The sequence below is a fragment of the Labrus bergylta genome, chromosome 21 (assembly GCF_963930695.1).
Source record: "Labrus bergylta chromosome 21, fLabBer1.1, whole genome shotgun sequence".
In the NCBI taxonomy this organism is placed as follows: Eukaryota; Metazoa; Chordata; class Actinopteri; order Labriformes; family Labridae; genus Labrus; species Labrus bergylta.
The window spans coordinates 8,063,571-8,084,348 of record NC_089215.1 but is presented as its reverse complement, the minus strand read 5'-3'; the positions used below and the strand labels follow the sequence as shown (position 1 = coordinate 8,084,348).

Sequence of the window (20,778 nt, the reverse complement as noted above, 5' to 3'; positions counted from 1 at the left end):
GTATAAGGAACCTCAGGGGAAATATGTCACATTTTTGACGCCACATGGCAGCCATGACATTCACGTGTTCCCACTTCACACATCCTTCCCACTTCATCAGCTTTCTGAAAACATCACTCACCCTGATATATGTCACCAAATGACTCACGCAACTTTAAAGTCTGGAGCTAATGAAGTCGGGTTTACAGACTTAGTTTTACAACAGCCTGTTAGCACGTCAGCTCTTGTGCAGAAGTGTTGAGGGTGACCGGAGAGTTAAGATGTGAGCCATGTGTTAATTATCCGTCCGTGGATGAACTAGTTGCACATTTCTTGTCTGTCATGTCCCGACAGGTTGGGAACCTGTTATCCCTGCTCGTTTAAAAGACTGAATGATTGACGAGTCACTTCAATTTCATTATCAAATTGGCATTCATGGACAATTTGAGGCATCTGTGAACAGACAAAGAGCAGTTTGATTGCTGCCAGGCGAGGCAGAGAGGGAGATGATTTACGACCTAGTCTGTATTTTTTTTGCGGGATATTTCAGCTGAGCAATGTCCTGCTAACAAGTTTTTCATACAATTGTTTTCCATATAATGAGGTAAATCTCGGTTGTGTACCGTTCTAAGAAGGGATTCTTTGGCCACAACTTAACATGGCTGTTTTGCATGGCCTTTTAGGTGCTTTCAGTTACCAGGGATACTAGGGCTCCCTAGACTCTCTCTTATTTTAATTGACTTTGGCCTGCAGGAGGCTTGTGTCCATTCAAAACCTTTCTGGCCAAAGAGAGTGGGAGCGAGGGGAGAGGGAGGGGAGAATGTGAATAGAGCCCCCTCAGAAACTGAAGAGTGCAGCCCCACTAAAGCTGTTCTTGTTAGTTTGCTCTTGGTCTTTGTTCTCCTTTCAACCCTTCTGGCTAAAAGTCTTCAAACAAGCCGTCTGGGGGCTGTGAATCTTTTTCCGACAGGTTTATAGCAAGAAATTGAACTTCTTCTCTTTTTTTTTTTTTTACAGAAAGCGTTGGTATAACTGAGGATGACTGCTGATTATGGGATGACTGGATGTGTTTGTGTGTGTTTGTTGGGGCATTATAGTGGCCGAGCCATGTGGGTCGATGCCAGGTGGGGGAGTCCAGGGTTGACAAGGGAGCAGGTGTCTATTAGATACCGGGCAGAGAAGGAGGGGAGGGAGGGACGAGGATCATAAGAGCTCTTGGCATCTCCCTTACCTATACTGCCTCCTCCACAGTCCTCTTGCCAGTAAACGGAGGGAAAGCCGGAGGGAGGCATGGGATAAAAAGAAGAACGGAGGGAAGTGTTTTGGAGCAGGCAGCAAGTGCAGGAGTGACCTTTTAAATCAGAGCCATTCATGTCGTGTTTTTAGGGTAATCTTGTTCTACAGGTTGTTTGTACAGTACTACCTTGTCACTATCCTTCACCCGGTGCATTTACTGTTTGTTTGATTTAAAGGGACAGCTCACCCAAGCTTTTTTATTTCCACCTTCAACATTATAATAGGGTTTAGTGGGAAAAAATGAAGTATTGGAGATATTTTTCCTACTGCACTCCCCCCTTCCTCAGAATAATCTACATCACGTTCTTCACCAGTTTTATAGGAGCTGTTCTTTAGTGAAGACTGATTCATTCATAGGAGATTTTACCAAAGACTGTATTAAACATGGATGTATTTTAAGTGATGTCACCTATTGGTTTATGAGGACAAGTTTTGAAGCCAAGCGACGGCAATCGACATATTGGAAATGTTGTCTCTAACTAACTTTTGGACAACCGAACAACAGGCAGGTGGAGCTGAGGCGGGTCTTAGGCCTCCTGGCAAAGAGCTACAACACACCCACCTGTCAGTGAGATCAGCCATGCCCCTAATGATGCGTTAATATATTCAGTACAGATGATTTATTTAAAAAATCAACCCCAGTACCGTGTGAACCAGTAAAGAAATTAGCTATTAAGACCAAAAGCATTCTTTTTACCAGGCTGTAAAGGTGTTTATTTCTGCTATGAAAATGGGCATTTTCCTATGGTGTTAAAGGGTCTTCCTGGGGTTTTACAGCCTGCCCCAAGTGGACACCTGAGGAATCAGAGTGTTTTGCACTTCCGTATAGGCTTCATTAAGGCGTATGTTTGTTTATATCTGTGCAGTATACGATAGGGCTGTGACAAAATGCGGATAGAAGTATCACTACATTGTATTTTGCAATTGTGTTTCGATTCCTAAAAATGACGTGTCAAGTTTTAATCCATGGTTTTCATGCAGAGATTTATTGTAGCGATTTGTATTTCTGTTGTGTGTATACCGACAACCACTAGATGGCAGTGTTTCAATTGATCTTTGTTTTATTGGAAGCTTCCACTCCAATGTAAGATCTGAAACTTAGACCGGAGATGTTAGAACATATTACGTATAAGTTAAATATCAAGTGAAAAAGAGCACAGTGTTGTACCACCAAAACGGTGCCAATATTCACCCCCTGTAGACAGACGTATTGTAATAAGTCTAAATTCCCCCAGATGTGTAAATATTCTTACTTTGTCTCATATCACGGAAATTTAGAAAGTCTTGCTTGGAACATATTGAGCTTCAGGTTTGTTGTGATGATGGCTTATCTAGAGATGTGAGTAACGCTGTACCTTGTTTTCAATTTGCTTCCTGTTGTATTGGCTTTTTTAAATCATTACCTCCATTAGGCGGATGAAACAGAACAATCATAGTGTTTGAGGTAAAAACATGTTGTATGAGAAATGCAGTGTGAAGGACATGAAGTTGCTATGCAAACAAGTCAGGGTGCATCATACTTATGGAAAGCCCTTTTAAAAACGAATTAAACCTATACAATTTGAATGTCTTCCTTTTGTATTGAGTTAGGGACAGAAACCAAATTCGCCTCTACAAGTGAGAGAGAAAGTTATTTTTGTGGTTTGCTGGTGCTAGCTCACTCTTTAATCAAGAGACTGTTTGTTTTTGTTTTGGCAAAAAGGGACAGAATGAAGGCATTTAATCAGCACAGTTTATCTCTCTGCCTCCTGCCTGTGTGTGCGGTGAAAGGTGGGGTGGGGGGAAGCGTTACCATTGGAAAGAGCATTGAACAACTGTCAGGGATGCGGTGCCCGTCATTTGTCATGCCTCCCTCGGGCTTTATGACAGAGAGTGAAGCTGGAAGCTGCGGGCTCGTCTACTGAACCACCCATCTCGTCCCAGCAGATGCGTTTACCGCCCTTCGCCATGGCTGACCATCAGGCTGCACAGCTGAGCACCAGAATATCAATACGGCTCAGACTCAGCCGGTGCCCCTGGGACTCTCTACAAGGCAAACAGGAATCGGCTCCTCTCCTTATGGAAGACAGAGACCCCTAGCCGCCAGGGAGACACAATGTAAACAGAGCGAAAAAAAAAAAGAAAAAAAAAAGACGATCTGTAGCACCAAACGACAGATTGATTCACTCTAGAACAGTTGTTGTGATTTTGAAAAGCTACAGCAAAGACACTTCTCACTGGTTTTTGTTGGCTCTTCTCGGGGAGGGAAACAGATGAGTCTATTGAAGGGCCGTCTGTGGGAGGAGAGGAGAGGAAAAACAGTAATCCTTTTTGTGTTCGTTATCCACAATGTCCTGAGAGATGTTGGGATGAAGAAGGAGGAAGAGACGAGGGATTTCACCACAGCAATTTATCCTTCCTGAAACTGATGCGGGGGGGGGGGGGGGGGACATAACATAAAAGTTATTGTATTGTATCAAAGCTTTGGTTGGCATAATTGCCTATAACTGGGATTGCATTGTAGGCAGTATTAGAGGGTGTTACAGACATCATTATTAGTATTTCAGAACCGATACCAGTATTTATATCTGTTCTGATACCAGTACCGTGATTGGTATTCTGATACTGTCACCGGTTATCTGTGTTAGGACTGATACAAGTATTGGTATTCTTATACTGCTACTTGGATCTTTATTACTTCTGAGTCAAGTATTAGCAGTAAAGTATTGATACCAGTATCGACAATAAAGCCAACAATAGTAACTGTTTTAGTAGTGAGACCAATATTTGTCTTCTTGTACTGATACAAGTATCCAGTATTTCTATTAGTAACATTACCAGATCGACATTCCCAAACTGATATCAGCATTACGATATAAAGTGAGACAAGATAAGATAATCCTTAATTGATCCCCAGAGAGGACGTGCAAGTGCTGCATTAGTAAAAAAGACAAGAAAAAGAACGTGCGTACGAGTACAAATAAAATGAGATTGGAAAAAAAAAAACAATGTCTTTACATCTATTCACTAGTAAGTACAGAATAGACTATACACCCATTAAGTGGCAAACAATGCAAGTATCTGCATTAATACCAATACCAGTACTAATCCCAGTATTGGTATTCTGATGCTCATACCAGCATCAGTATTGGAGCAACTGTTCTAGAGGCTGAGAGGAGAGGAGTCACATGTTGGCTCTTCCTCCTCTTCATTTGAAACCTGAAGTTTATCCCCTGAGTCAATGACTGTGTGTCTCTCCTTTAACAGGACGGTGCTCAGCGGAGGTGGTCACTTTGTGCAGTGAGAAGCTCTTTATCTAATGGTGGGGTTGGATAATTCCTCTCTTAAGTGGTAGCGCAGGTCCTCCCCTCTATTCCTATCGCTCTTTCCTCTCATATTGGATTGTCATTTCTCTGCCTGGCTTCGTCGCCGTTTGTTGTTGTCCCTGCGGCTGTCGATGCCGTCCTCTGTGTGAAACCAGGATATGTTCCCTTTACTGCCAGACAGTCGCCGTGACACTGTTGGGGGATAAATTGCGGCGACATGTTTATCAACATACTAGAAGTGCAAGTTACCCCTTGTTGGAGGAGAATAATGGGACCTAATTGAGCTGTAACATGCTGGCTGGTTGCCAGGCCCCCTTGAATTGAAAACTCACTCCATCAGAAGGGGGTCTAAGTGGAGGGAGGGTGCTGCTAAAAACACTGCGGGAGGTTCTAACATGGATGTGAGACTCGTAAACCTATTAGCCGCACTTAAAACAGGTCGTATTTGATTAAAACCAAGCTACAAATCCGTGCATCTACCTGCTGGTGTGATGTTTAAAGAGGAGAGGGGGGGGGGGGGGGGGGGGTGACAGCACCTGAGAGGCCTTATCCGTCAACCAAAGCGCAGCAAAGTCAGATCAATGCTCTTGAGGAGCGGCACAGCCTGTCTCCTGGCACCTGCCTTGCCAAGAACAGGAGGAGGAGGGGAGGGGGGGGGGGGGGGGGGGGGGAGAGAGAGAAAAAGAGAGAGGGAGCATGAGCGGGGTTGGAAGGAGGAGAAGAAAAAAAAAAAAAACCCAGCTGCCTCTGCGCCTGAGCCCCGTGCTGCTTTTTAAAGGAGTGGGAGGGAGGGAGGGTGAGGCAGGAGGGAGACTGCTGGCACCATCTGTACATGTCTTTTGTATTCCAGCCCTCATCTTTACACAGAGCGAGGCTGGTGTGCTCAGTGTTCAAATGAAAGGAGAGAGGAGAGGAGAGGAGAGGAGAGGAGAGGAGGTGCCGTTTGGGGGTGTGATGCTCTCTGAGTGGAGGGAAGGTGTGTGTTTGTGTGTGGATGCTAAAATCCTCTTTCATCTTGTGTCCTATTTATTTTGCCCCTGTGCTATTGTGCAAATGTGAGCTAAAGTGGCATCCGTCCTCACTTGCATGTCTGTTTGCAGGCGGTCATGTGTGGTCAAATCTCTGGGTTGCTATGTTAGTGATCAGAAGCTTTTGTTTGTTCCGCCCTCCCATCAGCCCCATTAGCCTGATGTCTCCTCTCTTACTGACTCACTTAGCCTTTTTTTTTTTTATTATCACTCACTCTCTCTCTCTATTTCTCACTCTTCCTCGTTCTCTCTCGGCCCATCCTTGCATGTGGCAGCAGGGTGGATCTGCCTGCACTGACTGCTGTCATATTGACGTGGCTTTTTTTTGCGGAAAACCGCAGCTGAAGCCACCGAGCACTCTGTTTCACACACACACACACACACACACACAACACACACACACACACACACACACACACACAACACACACACACCCATCCCCTCTCGCTCCTCAGTCACTCAGCCCTAGAAGTGGTGTGAATCATAAGAGGAGGTGGCTGCCCCGCTCCTTGATTGAATCCACATTCCCTTTCTCGTCTGACGCCGCAGAGAGAGAGAGAGAGAGAGAGAGAGAGAGAGAGAGAGAGAGAGAGAGAGAGAGAGAGAGAAGAAGGATTGAGGGGGAAAAGGAAAAGTGAGTCTTTTGTAGTTGGCACAGTACAAAAACATGCACTGCAGATGAAAAGCATATGATTCGATCAAACGCTCTCTGTGGTAGCTACCTAACCGAAAGGTAGCTAGGAGGCTGGAGATAAAGGAAGGGCTGCAGTTTGATCTGCAGGCCCAGAGTGAACCCTAGTGGCCATGAGCTGCAGTGACATGCTGGGTGGATGCTGATCATGCAGCGTAATGGTGCCTTTTTGTTTTTTTATTTTTTTATTTATTGTGAACCAATCAATAAGTCCTTAAAAACTCCTCTAATCTAATTGTAGGGCTTATATCTCTATTTGTATGAGCTGTAAATCAACAATTTGAATGTGCATTAAACATACAGGAATAAAACATCTGTAAAACATTTTTTTGCTGTTTTAAAATGTTTGGTTCATTTACTGATTTTGAATATATATTGCAAAATGAAAAAAAGACCCCCACAGATCTTTATTTTATAATACTCAACCAGTCAAGAGCCTGTCAGTACATATGAATGAAATCCACTTTAATTAAAGTCAAAGTCAAAGTCAACTTTATTGTCAATTTCAAAATATGCCAGACATACAGTGGAATCGAAATTGCGTTTGTCTCCGTCCCGCGGTGCAATACAACCAAAATAAGGTAAAATAAGATAAGGTAAAATAGATCAAATAAAATGAGGTAAAAATAAGAGAAATAATATTTACAGTAATAAATTCTAAATTGTGCAAAAGGTACAAACAATAGATAAAACAGTAGATAAAAGCGGCCTGAACACAAACAAACAAATGTGTTTTTTGCTCTGTTAGTCACTTTATTCACCCTCTTCTATGTCCACGATTCAACATCATGTCAGGTTTCATTTTTCAATTCACTGTTTACTCCATTCATTTTCCCATAGATTGCAAACCAAGTCATTTTAGGGGGTTGTTTGGCAAACATTGAAGGGGCGTTGTTTTTGTATCTTGCTACATGCAAAGATCTAATATATATATTTAGTCTCTGTAATGAATGTCATAAACCTGAGCGTAAACAAAACGCTAACTCAGAAGAAGATTAAAGAGAAGTTTTCCAAATGTTTTAATAGTTAAAAATACCTCTGTGTAGTGTAAATTTGTCTTAATCTATATATGTTCAACATGAGGTCAAGGCATTTGAGGTTGTCAGAAGATCATTTTGCACTTCCTCAGTCAGGCTGCTGATGTTCAGTTTTAACGTCCAGATTTGCTCACAAGCCTCCATTCCTAAGTTGTTGTTCCATCCGCCGTCCTCTTCTCTCATAATTAGTTCTTGAAGGTTTCTGCAGCGCTTGCAGTACAGAGCTGTTAACCTCTGCAGTCATTTCTCACAGCAGCCCCACGCCACTGACACACTCTTCTTCTGCTTCCTCTCCAGCTCTTCTGTCCTCGTGGTGCGAGGAGCTGGGACGCCTACTCCTCCTCCGTCACCAGAAGAACAGGCAAAACGAGCCTCCGGGAAAAGTGCCCATGCAGCCCCCAATGAGCTCCATGAAGCCCGGCCTCTCGCACGGGTCAGTATTCGCACCGCTGTGACTTTAAGCTTATGCTGTGTGTTGGGGAACACGTTCACAGGCTCTGGGGAAAGCCCTTCATCAGCCTTGTGTTCCTTATGGATTGATGGCTGACAGTTTGCCAATCTAACTGTTTGTAGCCTGCTCAACAGGGACAAAACAGTACCTGGTTAATACTTACCCCACAGTAATTATAACAAAGAAACAAACAAAACAACTTTTCCTGATGATTCAGCACATTTGTACAATTTTACTATTATGCATGCACATATTTGTGCAGTGACACATGGCACTTTATTCTAAATGGTGACAGAATATGACAAAAGTGACTGAAGGACAAAAATTTAGACAATGCACAGACATGCTGACAATAAGAGTTAATTTTTAATTAAGAAAAATGTAATGAAGTAATAAAGTCACAAAGTAGTGTTTTATTTTGGGGATTAAGTATGTGGACACACGTAGAGATGTTTGAATAGGAGGCAGTGTTGTATATCTGTGTTATGTTGTCTGGACAAGTTTGTGGGAGTAGTCAAAAAATCTTAATAATGAAGAGAGCATTAATGTCGTTATCAGGACTATAACGGTGATGGATATATATCATATTTTATGCATATTTAGATTTGCTTACATGTTGTATTTTATATGACCCCTGCAGAGATGGATCTTTTCCCTACGACTCTGTTCCCTGGCAACAGAACACCAATCAGCCTCCAGGTTCTTTGTCCGTGGTGACGACGGTCTGGGGTGTCACCAACACGTCACAGAGCCAGGTGAGATCTCATACGTGTTCATAGAAGTTCTGACATGATGGTGCATGTTATCTTTTTTTTTTTTCTTTTTTTCAAAGGGTCTGTTGTTAGACTTAGGTTGTAATGGATTCATGTCATCAAACGTGTTCTGATTTTTCTCGATCTGTATGTCTTGGTCCGACAGGTGTTGGCGAATCACATGGCCAACAACAACAATCCAATGAATCCAGGGGGCAACCCGATGGGCTCGGGTATGTCGGGCAACAATCCCGGGATGAACTCTCCTCAGTTCCCCGGTCCTCAGCAGCAGTTTCCAAACAAAGGCAACGGAAACCAGGGCTACATGCAGCAAGGCATGTACGGACGACCCAACTACCCCGGAGGAGGAGGCTTTGGTGGCAAGTAAGTGGAAAAGTTCAATAATTAAAATGTACTCAAAAAATGAACTCTGACAATCAGTTGAAGTAATCGCGACCCCTTTGTGGCAGTTACCCCGGAGGACCCAACACTGGCCCTGGAGGAATGGGCATCCCCCCTCACTCGCGTCAAACATCGGACTTCAGCCAGCCTGCTGCTGCTGCCGCTGCCGCCGCAGTCGCTGCTGCTGCAGCCACAGCGACTGCCACTGCCACAGCCACCGTAGCCGCCCTGCAGGAAACCCAAAACAAGGACATGAACCAATACGGACCGGTACGACAACGTGCACATGTGGAAGTATCTGTGTGTTATAGAATGTGTTCATACATTAAATGGATTAAATAGGTTATCGCAAATTGCTCAGCACTTTAAAGTTAGTTTTACACTCACTGATTTTGCCTTTCAATACTTAAAATAGCAGCAGAACATTAAGCTCAGAGGGCATTAAGGCATTTTGTTGAACAAGGCTTAATCAATGTTAAGTGTGAATAATTAGCCAAATGTAATGGAGTCAAATACCACATTTAGCTCTAACAAAAGCTAAAAAAAAAGGAGGATATATCTTGTAGAGGTTAGAACAGTTTTCCCTTTTGTACTTTTTTCAGGATGTCTGATAGACTATTCCCTAAAGCTAATCATCTTTTTTTCTTCTTCTTCCAGATGAGTTCCTCTTTTCAGATGGGACCAAACCAGGCGTACAACAGCCAGTTCATGAACCAGCCAGGACCCCGTGGCCCTCCGTCCCTCCCCGGGAACATGGGCGCAGGCATGAATCCGTCAAACATAAGCGGGCCTCCGATGGGAATGAACCAGCCCAGGGGCCAAGGTATGGGACCTTTCGGAGCCCATGGCCAAAGAATGCCCCAGCAAGGCTATGCAGGACCCCGTCCTCAAGGCATGGGTATGCAGGGCATGAAAAGACCATACCCAGGGGAGGTGAGTAGATGTGAATTCAACACCTTGACTTTCAAGTTCAAGCCTATATGTTGAATCTAACTCATCTCTGCTTTCACAGCCAAACTATGGTGGGCAGCAGTATGGACCAAACAACCAATTCCCTAACCAGCAGGGGCAGTACCCAACGCCCAACGCCTCCAGGCCGCTGCCATCCCCCAACTACCCCGGCCAGAGGATGCCTGGACAGCAGCTGCCGGGACAATACCCACCACCCAGCGGTGCCATGGGACAGTTCTATAAGGTGCGGTATTACTTCTATTTAGCGAACGTTTAATGATTATTTTGAGTTTGTTCTACCAAAAGTGTTTCTATATTAAGGTGTCTGCAGCTTTTTTGGTTTGAATCATATAAAATGTGTGTTCTCAAATTACAGCAAGAGCCCCCCTTTAACGGCCAAACAAATAACTTCTCTGGTAGTGGATATCAGTACAGCCAGGGGAACATGAATGGGGTAAGTCCATCTCATTTAATTCTACCTCATGATTACAATCTTTGTTGTGCGGTTTATAGCCCTGTAAACATTTGATTCAATTATTGATTTTTTTAAATTTAGCCACCCAGACCTGTGGGAAACTACCCTCACTCCCCAGTGCCAGGCAACCCCACCCCTCCAATGACCCCAGGAAGTAACATCCCTCCGTACCTGTCGCCAAACCAGGACGTGAAGCCCCCCTTCCCCCCCGACATCAAACCAAATATCACCGCTCTCCCTCCTCCTCCAGGTCAGTAACTGGAAGAATCTTTAACAGTGATTTTGTTCATTTTAAAAAAAAAATCACAAGAGTCTGATTTGGTTCTTCTTCAACCGTATAGCTAACCACAACGAGGAGCTGCGTCTGACGTTCCCTGTGCGGGACGGAGTTGTCCTAGAGCCCTTCAGGCTAGAGCATAACCTGGCTGTCAGCAACCACGTGTTCCACTTACGGCCCTCTGTGCACCAGACGCTCATGTGGAGGTAATTCAATCATGTTTGGACTGTTTTTTCTCAAGTGGGATCGTTATGATTATTTTTTCTTTTCTGTTTTTGCAACGATTTCCTCTTGACAATTTTAATCTTGGACTCTTTGGTCTGTGGAAAGGCATTTGATAGAGTATCAACATTACAGTTAGGGATAGGGATAGGGGTAAGGGTAGGGGTATGGATATGGATATGGTTTGAGGTTTATGTATAGGTGCTAGACCCAGCTTTTCAGATTTTTTTTTCTGTTTCATTAGTTGTTCCTTTTGGCCTCTCAGATTTTTTTGATTCTGAGTCAAAAGGAAAATTAAGCTTCACATAAGAATTGTGTAGTCGGGCACCAATGGGCTTTCTTCTTTTCCTCAAAACCTTTGGCATGCAGATTGAAAAAAGTCGAGCAGACATACTGTCTGCAGCTAGAAGAAAAAATCAATAATTACTTTTCCCAGCTCACTTGGAGAAGGACACTCTAGCCATCTTTTTATCGAATACAGATCATTTGTAAACCCTTTATTCCACTCTACAGAGAAGGCCGGTCAGGTTTATTAAGACTTTTAAAATGAACGTAGTTTAAAAACAAATTTAAATATTGTCCATGCAGATCAGACCTGGAGCTGCAGTTCAAGTGTTACCACCATGAAGACCGACAGATGAACACCAACTGGCCTGCGTCGGTACAAGTCAGCGTGAACGCCACACCGCTCACCATCGAGCGGGGCGACAATAAGACCTCCCACAAACCCCTGCACTTGAAACATGTCTGCCAGCCAGGGAGGAACACGATCCAGATCACTGTCACTGCCTGCTGCTGTGTGAGTACAAGACAACAACACAACACAACGGTATAAATGTCTACAATGTAAAAAAAATCCTTTAGATGATATTTAATGTCTACGCTCTGACCAATGTGAGTTAATAGGTCTATCAGGTTTAATAACAGTGATGTTCTCCTCCTACAGTCCCACTTGTTTGTGCTGCAGCTGGTCCACAGGCCCTCAGTCCGCTCAGTGCTCCAGGGCTTACTGAAAAAGCGTCTTCTACCTGCAGAGCACTGCATAACCAAAGGTACAGGAAAAACCGCCATTTAGCCCCCTAATGTCTTCATCACTGTCAGAGTCCTTGCAAACACACTGACTTTTCTCCTTCTGCCTCAAAGTTAAGAGGAACTTCAGCAGCGTAGCAGCATCATCGGGCAACACGACGCTCAGCGGAGAGGACGGCGTGGAGCAGACGGCCATCAAGGTTTCCCTCAAATGTCCGATCACCTTCAGGCGAATACAACTTCCAGCAAGAGGTCATGACTGCAAACACGTTCAGGTTAGCACAACAAGTCATTCACTGAGAGTCATTAAAAGAAGAAGACAAATTTCAATGTTATGTACGGGATAGTAGATGTGATTTTTTTTTTCCCCATTACTCTTTCAGTGTTTTGATTTGGAATCATATTTACAATTGAACTGTGAGCGGGGAACATGGCGATGTCCTGTATGCAAGTAAGTTTATCTAATTTAAATACATTGCCATATTCACCATGTCAATAGATTTGACTGTAATCTATGTGAGAAGCTTTCTAAGCGCCTTTCTCTCTACCCTCCTCAGTAAAACAGCGTTGTTAGAGGGACTGGAAGTGGACCAGTACATGTGGGGAATCTTAAATGCAATTCAAAAGTAAGTCTAAGTAAGAAACAAACCTGCTTTCAGTGTATTTCTCTTTATTTCCTTGTGTCATAATGAGTGATTTCATCTGCATCCCGCCAGCTCGGAGTTTGAGGAGGTGACCATCGACCCGACGTGTAGTTGGCGACCGGTGGCTATCAAATCTGAAATCCATATAAAGGAGGATCCAGATGGACCGCTCGCCAAGAGGTTTAAAACGATGAGTCCCAGCCAAATGATCATGCCCAATGTGATGGAGATGATAGCTCAGCTCGGCCCCGGACCCTCGCCGTACCCGTTACTACAATCTCAGCAAGGGGGCAACAACAACGAATATGGCAGCGGAGGTAGGAAAAAAAAACATGCTATGCTTTGACACAGAGATAAACATCTCTTAATGCTTTGTTGTCAAACTGCAACATCAGCGGAAAATAACTGAACGAAATGTACTCATGTTTTTTTGTTTATATTTTCTGTGCTAGGCAACAGTTACCAGGGGCACGGGAACTTCGATTTCCCTCATGGGACTCCTGGTGGTACGTCGATGAATGATTTTATGCACGGCCCCCAGCTGTCTCACCCACCTGACATGCCCAACAGCCTGATGACCCAAGATAAGCCCCTCTCCCACAACATGCCTGACTCAGTGAGTTCCTTTGTGTTAACTTTACAATGATGAATTGACACTAACTTCATTTTTTACAGTACTGCCATCAAGAAGTGTCAAACTTCTCATATTATTCTTACCAAAAGATGACGTCTTGGGGCGCCTGGGAGCCTAGCAGTTACGTCTGGCGCCCCATGTACAGAGGCTGAAGCCCTCGTTGCAGCGGTCGTGGGTGCGAGTCCGACCTCGGCCAAGTGCTGCATGTCATCCCCCACGCTCTCCTCCCAGTGTTTCATGTCTCTCTTCAGCTGCCCTGTCTATTAAAGACAAAAAAGGGCCCCGAAAAAATGAAATTTAATTTCATCATGAAATTAAAGTGTTGAAATATTCCTTTAAAATAAAGAAAAGTTATTATATGTTATAACAGTTAAAATAAGCCAGTGATATGACTAATAAATCCCTTAATCTTTTCCATCTTATTCCATCAATATAACATTATTTAAAATGTGTTGCCCCCCCCCCGACAGATACCTCACTCTGCCGGCAATGACCAGTCACACGGTCCATTGCAGCAGAGCTTACACGCTTCTCCACACCCTGGGAGCCAATCAGGGCAGCAGCTACACCACAGCGGGCCTCCTCAGCCGCAACGACAAGCTCCACCTCCTCAGCAACAGCAGCAGCAGCAGCAGCAGCAACAACAACATCAACAACAACAACAGCAGCAGCAGCAGCAGCAGCAGCAACAGCATCCTGGTCCTAACAACCATCCCCACAGCGACCTCGCCTTCAACCCTTCGAGCAGTTTGGACAGCCAAGCGGGGTCGGACATGCCGGAGCCATCTCTAGACGTGAGTCCTGATTCACAGCTGTAGCTTTCAAAGCTAGGTTGGATCATCTGTGTTTACTTGATTGCTTTATTAAATTGTCTTTCTTTTTTTTCTTTTCTTTTCTCAGCTTCTTCCAGAGCTTGCGAACCCAGACGAGCTGCTGTCGTACCTAGACCCACCGGACCTCCCCAGCAATAGCAACGACGACCTTTTATCACTTTTCGAAAACAACTGAGGCAATTCAGACACATGAACTTCTCTGACTGCCTGCAGTTTCAGTACTTGACAAACACAAAGATGCACTCCCTTTCTCTTCTTCCTCGTGTACAGTTTTCATCGGCCAGCGCAGATTGACTGAAAGAGGTTTAAAACTCAAAGACACGACAGGATCCTTCATGGTGATACTTGTGCTCTGTGCAGCTATACTCAGTTGTTTGTTTGTTTGTTTTTTTACACACAGGTGTTTGTGTGCACATAAGTTACATGTTGTAGCATTTTTTATTCATTTTTTTTTGTTTCCTTTTGAAAAGAAAAAGGAATTCACTGTATAAGAAAATCAGAGAAAAAAACAAAAAACCCTGCGCTATCTGGCCAGTGTGCACTCTGTCCAATGTTGTTATTCCGAACTGAGAGGCAACAACTCACTGGTGTCTCAGCTTCATTCCCTGACTGCTCTGGTTAGTCGCACTGTCGTTTGTCCACCACACATCATTTAAAAGCACAAGAGATTTTGGCAATGCAAAAAAAAAACCAAAAAAAACACCACATACACCAGGAAACTGTTTTACGGCGAAAAAAAAAGAATTTAAAAAGTATATATCTGTCCTTGATGAAATGTTTTTTACAGACATTTTGGCATTTAAAAAAAAAAAAACATTTTTGGGAAAGATTGGCTTCCACTTTTTCCACAATTTGATACAAACGTATTTTTGACAGAAAAAGCGATTTCCCTAAAGGCTGTCAAAACACAACAGGGAAGATTTTGGCCCCCATTTAAAAGAAGAACGTTTTTATTGCATACCTGCACTTCCAACATGTTGTATAGTTATCATCCTCGGGCACAGAGGAGTGATTATAACGAAAATGAGAGGTACAGAATGAAAGATTGGACCCTGCTGCATTTACTGCTTCCTGCTACGACTCCTTCCAATGCCGCCTGCGTTTCTGCAACGTTGCATCTCTCTCCCTGTTAAATGATGTGCTGTTTTAACTAGTCTACAAAGTGCATGTGTGCCAAGCCCTTGTCTAGTGCTGTTGCAAGTGGTTAAAAAAAAGATAGTGTAGTTTTTTTTATCAGTTGCTGTTTCCATTGCTATTTTTTGTTTGTACATTTTTGTTTTGGATTTTTGTTGTCCGATTTATTTAACACTAACATTGAAGGGATAATGCTGATATCAGCGATACATTTCTCATGTATTTTCTTGATATACTGTGTTTTGTTTGTGTTGTTGTTGTTGTTGTTTTGTTTTTTTTCTGTTGCTGCATAATTCAACTATCCGTAATTCTTTTGGGAAACTGCTCAACATCACCAAAGTAATAAGGAGGAGTGTGGAGATGTCTGTCTTTGCTTGGTCTTGCGTGAAAGTGAGTGTAAGTGTGTGTGCGTGCGTGCGTGCGTGCGTGCGTGCGTGCGTGTGTGTGTGTGTGTGTGTGTTTGGTGATATGGATTTTAAAGATATAGGGGGAGGTCAAATACAGTTTATCCATCACTGCTGTTCAAAAAGAAGTGGTTTTTAGAGCAGTATTGGTGCAGACTTTTGCCACGTTTGTTTTTCGATTTCACTTTTTGAGAAGAGTGCTGTTCAGTATGCAAATGTATTATTTTTTATGAAATGCCTATTGTACTGTAAATATCATTGTGAATATTTTTGTATCATCTTGATAATGTTTGTCCTTTGATCATCAGTCGTCCGACTTAACCCGCCATGTTACGCTCCCAAAAAAAAAAAAAAAAAAAAAAAAAATACAACTACCATCTAACCACTGACTTTGTTTGTAACCAGAACGTCTCATAAGCTATTTCCTGCAGGTCGTAGTGCTTTCTCATCACTTTCCTTCCAGTGCACTCCGTCTCCCACCTGTCGTTTTCAGACAGGTGTTGCAATTTTATATTCCCAACCCCCTAAAACCCACTTCCTGTATCAGCTCAAGGGGATCGTGTCGCATCTTTTTATTTTTTATTTGTTTTTCAGTTTTTAAGCAATACTTTCTTTCACGCTCAAATGTATCTGATTGAAAAGGAATCCATGTTGGCTTCTTATGTAAACATTTTATCAGTGATGGTTTTTCAAAATAAGACGTGGTATCAGCTGGCTATCAGTGTAATTATTGAGCTATGTGAATATCATAATTGTTGCTAAATGTCAATACACAGTGGTATTTTAAAGATATATCACAACCATATTTTAAAGAAGTCCATGATATTGTTTATATTTTTGTTATAGAAAATGTTCAAAGCACGAGACCATATGCGTTTTTATCCCCTTTTTTTTTTTTTTTTTTTGGTAAATTATTTTGTACTGGTTTTTCTTATTAATCTGTAAGGCTAGAAATCCAATTTCTTTCGACTGTATGTAGCATTGTGCTAATTTAACCACCATGGTTTTCTGTAAAAAAAAAAAATTGTTTTAAACATACATGAAAAAATATGATTTGTTCCAGTTCAGCTCACTGACATGTTGTTTCATATTTATGTCACCAAGAGACATCAACTCAAATCATCCCTCTTCTAACAACACACTGCCACATTTCATTTTTTTCTCCAACGATTTCATCGATCCAGTGTAAGTCATCGTCATTTCATATTTTTATTATGTCTAAGGCAGCACCCCAAATCTCCAGATGCACAATCACAGTAAAGGGGCATTTCTGCAGGGGAAGATGTATTCAGAAAAGAAACCTAAAAAGATACAGAGAGCGAGGCTGCGTTCAGGGTCGAGGCTAGATCAAACGTCCCATGGATGCCTGTATATATGTAAATGAAAATAGAGACATGTGAACAGAAATGTATTCATTTTCCCTGGGAATGTGCATTGTTTCTTTAGAATAATAAAAAAAAGCTTGCAACCCCTCTACTGGAAGTGGCTGAATATGGAAACTGAAACTTGTTAGTTTGTGTCTGTGGGTATCTCTCCGCGTTTTGTCCCCCCCCCCTTCTGTAATATACTTTCACCTCTTTCTTTAGGGGAACTGGGACAGCTATGTTTTTACATGTAATATTTAGCTTAAGTGTTCTAGTCTGTCACCTGCATACTCTGAGGTGCTAAAGCTAAAAAAAAAAAAAAAAAAAAAGAGGACAAAAAAAGTGCAAGGTTACAAAGAAAACCATATGAAGGGTTGGGATTAAAGAGGCCGGAGGGGGGCGGGTCCAGAAGATTGTAACCGAATCCATAGTTTGTACAACTTTTGATATCATGAACAGTTGGAAAAAGGAAACAATCTAAGGTGATTCATGCAATGTGGCCATTGTCTTTATTGTGTACATTGTATGTACAATCATTTCATATTCTAAACTGGTCAGAAAATAAAGGAACTAATTGTGATTTTTAGTCTTGCAGAATTGTATGTAGTTAGATGATGTGACAACCTAATATTTATCTAATAAATATGTATTCAGATGATACCTGTATGTCGCTGTCATCTCGTCTTTTGTGCGCTTGGCATCAAAGTTATGAACAGTAGTCCTTCTCACTTCTCACGACGGCTGAGTATTCAAGCGGAAGGTGCAAATTACATTTTCACGATGAAGCTCAAGGTCAGCGTGACAATATGCGGAAATGCGTTGAGTTCATATTAATCAACACAACACAAAGAGGGAGACGAGGTTTGCAAAGCCGGTCGTGGGAATGACACTTGAGGAGTTGAGAAGTTATTTTGCAATCTGTAAGACTGATGTGAGAAAATTAAAGGTAGAGATTAAAACGGTGTTACTCCTGGAAGACAGAAACAGAATTAGAAGTGCCAAACTTGAAGGACCACATATGACATATTTGTGCTTTTTTTTTTTTTTCCTTTTAATATTAAAACAAATCAGTTGTTGTATTTTTCAATACCTTTCATGTGATGTGAAGTGTCTTCAAAACAATCATAGAAATACGCACGCCAAGAAATGAGATTTACCTTTTTATATTACATAGACTTTTTAGACATCAGACTTTTCTTTCTATTTTTCTACATATTAACAATTTATACTTTTTTCAATATCATTCATGTCATGTGACCTAAAAAATCAATCTTAGATATTATATATAAGTATATTATAACTCATTTCAACAACAACAACAAAAAAGATTCACACCTCATTATAGACCCTACGTCACTTTTGAGGCTTTTATTTTGAAAGTTCCCCGGAAATCACATGTTTCCCTTTTGTTTTGACCTGACGCGGAATAATACGGAAGTAAACCGTCAACTACGACCACCGCATCCTGCACCATGTAAAAAAAAGCCTGTTTGTGAAAAGCCGTGTTTTTAAAAGCGGCACTTCGGCGGCTCATGGCAGCAGGCGAGTCTGCGGGTGGTGTCGGGCGGGTTCCGGTCTGCCTGTGTGTCCTCTGCGGGCTGCCTGCTGCTGGGAAGTCCACGCTGGCCCGCAGGCTCCCCAGCACCGCAGCGCAACACGGATGGAAAGTCTGCGTGGTGCCGTACGATGACTTGATCCCCGAGCGTGCCTTTCAAAACAGAGTGGAGGAGGACGGTGTCGACTTTCACGACATGGTGAACAAGTTTGTGTTAAATTGACGGATTTTCAATGCAGGTTCAGCATTTGATCAGACGGAGATAACTGGGAACATTGCACAAAGAGAATTATTCCAAACAGACTATTATCTAACTGTGCAAACTACCAGCATAATCTAAGTCATAGTGGGAGCTACAATAAGTTCCTTGTGTTTCAGGCTATCTTAGATATTGCGTTTAAGATTTGCACCAATATTATATTATTAGGGTATCAAAAGGAGATGATAGCCTACATTACACTGACTGTCTGCACCCATTCGTTTTTACATTTGGATACAGTTTTATATATTTTAAAACAATGTATAGTTTCCATGGTTTTATTTTCTATTATATTAACACAACAAATGTCAACTTAGGCTCATAAAGCAATGGGGACATTATTCGCATCCTCCTTGTTAATAAGCATGCTGCGGGTGGGGTTTATGTTGATATGAGAATTTCATTTGTCCACTTCTAGCACACCAAATGGAAGTCCCACAGACAGGCAGTACTGCGATGCATCGAGCAGTTCTTGGAGGAGCCTCAAGATTTAACAGAACTTCCAAGCAGCCGCCAGATCAGCAGAGCTGCGTGGGAACAGTGCATCGAAGCTCTGCAGCAGCAGCAGCCGCCTTATGATCACGACCAGGCACCGCTTCTCTTTCTGCTGGATGACAACTTCTACTATCCAAGCATGAGATATGAAGTTTACCAACTTGCAAGACAGCGTAAGCAACACTGAAATGTTCTTGGTAGACTTGAGGGAGAGGTTGTGCATGTTTTAGACCACTGACTGAGTGTTTTAAACTTCACATATCTTCTTAAAGTAACAAATGCTGTTTAGTTTTTAAATCTGGAAAATCTGAAGCCTCCTGCAGGCAACTGAATGCACCACAGACTTCTACAAGTTTAATTGCAACTTAACATTTAATGTGATGATTTACTGATGTCTTAAGACTCTGGTAATCTGTCCGTTGTCTTTTCAGGCTCGCTCGGTTTCTGTCAGGTCTATCTGCAGTGTGATTTGGAGTCGTGCATCAGCAGGAACCAGAGCAGGTCTAAACCTGTTCCCACCGAGGTGATCGTGGAGATGGTGAAGCGTTTGGAGCCTCCGAATGTACAGAAGAACTCGTGGGAGAAAAACAGCATTTCACTCAGCACCACAGACAACTTGCCTGACAGAGACGTGTAAGAATCAGCCGTTGATGAACGCTTACTCGAAACTTTGTGATATTAGGTATTCATTAGTTTCTCTTCCTGTATGCCTCGCTCCCTCAGACAGAGGGTGATGGAGTTGATCGCCTCTGCAATGAGCAACCCACTGTTCCCTGTTGAGGACAACACAGAGCAAACGGTGTGTGAATGTAATGTAGCTCCCATCCAACCTTTTAAAATGTGTTTATATAAGCATGTATGAAATGTGCTGTGGTCTCATGCTGTTGCAGGAGGCAGACCGCCTCAGATGTGCCACCAGTGTGGTTCACCAAGCTGACCAGGCCTGTCGCCGCCTCATCTCTGACGCCATGAAGACAGCCAGAGGTCAGCTATATCACTGAACAATTCACTTCTTTTTTGCAGCCCCTTTGTTGATCGATCATTCTCTCAAACTTGCCTTTAGGAAATCAAGTTCCTCCAGGGCACATGAAGTGTTTGGCCGCTCAGCTGAATGAATCCAAAGCCGCGTTTCTCCTCAACCTGCGCAGACAGATGCTTCAGGAGGCGACCTTCATACGGGAGGAGGACATGGACGTGGAACGTGTGGTGAAAAGAGCGGTGGACGTTTTTGATCATGAGAGGAAGGAAGTCCTCTCTCAGATCATAACTGGAATAAAATGACTAAACTGTGACTTTACACAAAGTAAGATTGAATCACGTCAGGGGTCGCGAGTGAATGCGAGATATTTTTTTATTAAATTAAAATCAACCTATTTTTTGTTGGTCACTTCTTTTTAGGTTTGTGGACACGTGGCAATAAGTGGAACAAATGGAATCTTTTTATTTTATAAATTAAGCCTTGTTGCTACTTTTTAAAAGCCAAACTGGCCTTTAAAACGTATTCAAACTCAACATTAGTGCATCTCTGCATGATCGCTGCAAAAGTTGTAGGATAACATTT

General features: G+C 42.6%; 2 protein-coding genes across 7 annotated transcripts in view; both read left to right on the top strand.

Annotated features, from left to right (window-relative positions):
- The window catches only part of LOC109996052 (zinc finger MIZ domain-containing protein 1), a 120,761-nt gene extending 104,846 nt beyond the window's left edge, over positions 1-15,915 (top strand). For all 6 annotated transcript variants that reach the window (XM_065949902.1, XM_020649993.3, XM_065949901.1 and 3 more), the window contains 18 exons: positions 7,634-7,769; positions 8,428-8,542; positions 8,706-8,923; positions 9,010-9,211; positions 9,599-9,874; positions 9,954-10,136; positions 10,269-10,346; positions 10,449-10,617; positions 10,709-10,850; positions 11,455-11,665; positions 11,813-11,918; positions 12,010-12,170; positions 12,279-12,346; positions 12,453-12,521; positions 12,612-12,856; positions 12,992-13,155; positions 13,644-13,967; positions 14,074-15,915. In XM_065949902.1, the coding sequence (XP_065805974.1) occupies positions 7,634-7,769; positions 8,428-8,542; positions 8,706-8,923; positions 9,010-9,211; positions 9,599-9,874; positions 9,954-10,136; positions 10,269-10,346; positions 10,449-10,617; positions 10,709-10,850; positions 11,455-11,665; positions 11,813-11,918; positions 12,010-12,170; positions 12,279-12,346; positions 12,453-12,521; positions 12,612-12,856; positions 12,992-13,155; positions 13,644-13,967; positions 14,074-14,181 (2,975 nt within the window). In that variant the 3' untranslated portion in view covers positions 14,182-15,915. The remainder of the gene's footprint in view (positions 1-7,633; positions 7,770-8,427; positions 8,543-8,705; positions 8,924-9,009; positions 9,212-9,598; positions 9,875-9,953; positions 10,137-10,268; positions 10,347-10,448; positions 10,618-10,708; positions 10,851-11,454; positions 11,666-11,812; positions 11,919-12,009; positions 12,171-12,278; positions 12,347-12,452; positions 12,522-12,611; positions 12,857-12,991; positions 13,156-13,643; positions 13,968-14,073) is intronic.
- A 2,397-nt stretch (positions 15,916-18,312) lies between these two features.
- On the top strand, positions 18,313-20,590 carry LOC109996058 (L-seryl-tRNA(Sec) kinase). The gene is made up of 6 exons (XM_020650000.3): positions 18,313-18,662; positions 19,141-19,390; positions 19,649-19,850; positions 19,941-20,016; positions 20,108-20,201; positions 20,281-20,590. The coding sequence occupies exons 1-6, from the start codon at positions 18,441-18,443 to the stop codon at positions 20,496-20,498; spliced, it is 1,062 nt and encodes a 353-aa protein (XP_020505656.2). The 5' UTR covers positions 18,313-18,440; the 3' UTR covers positions 20,499-20,590.
- Positions 20,591-20,778: the final 188 nt, after the last annotated feature.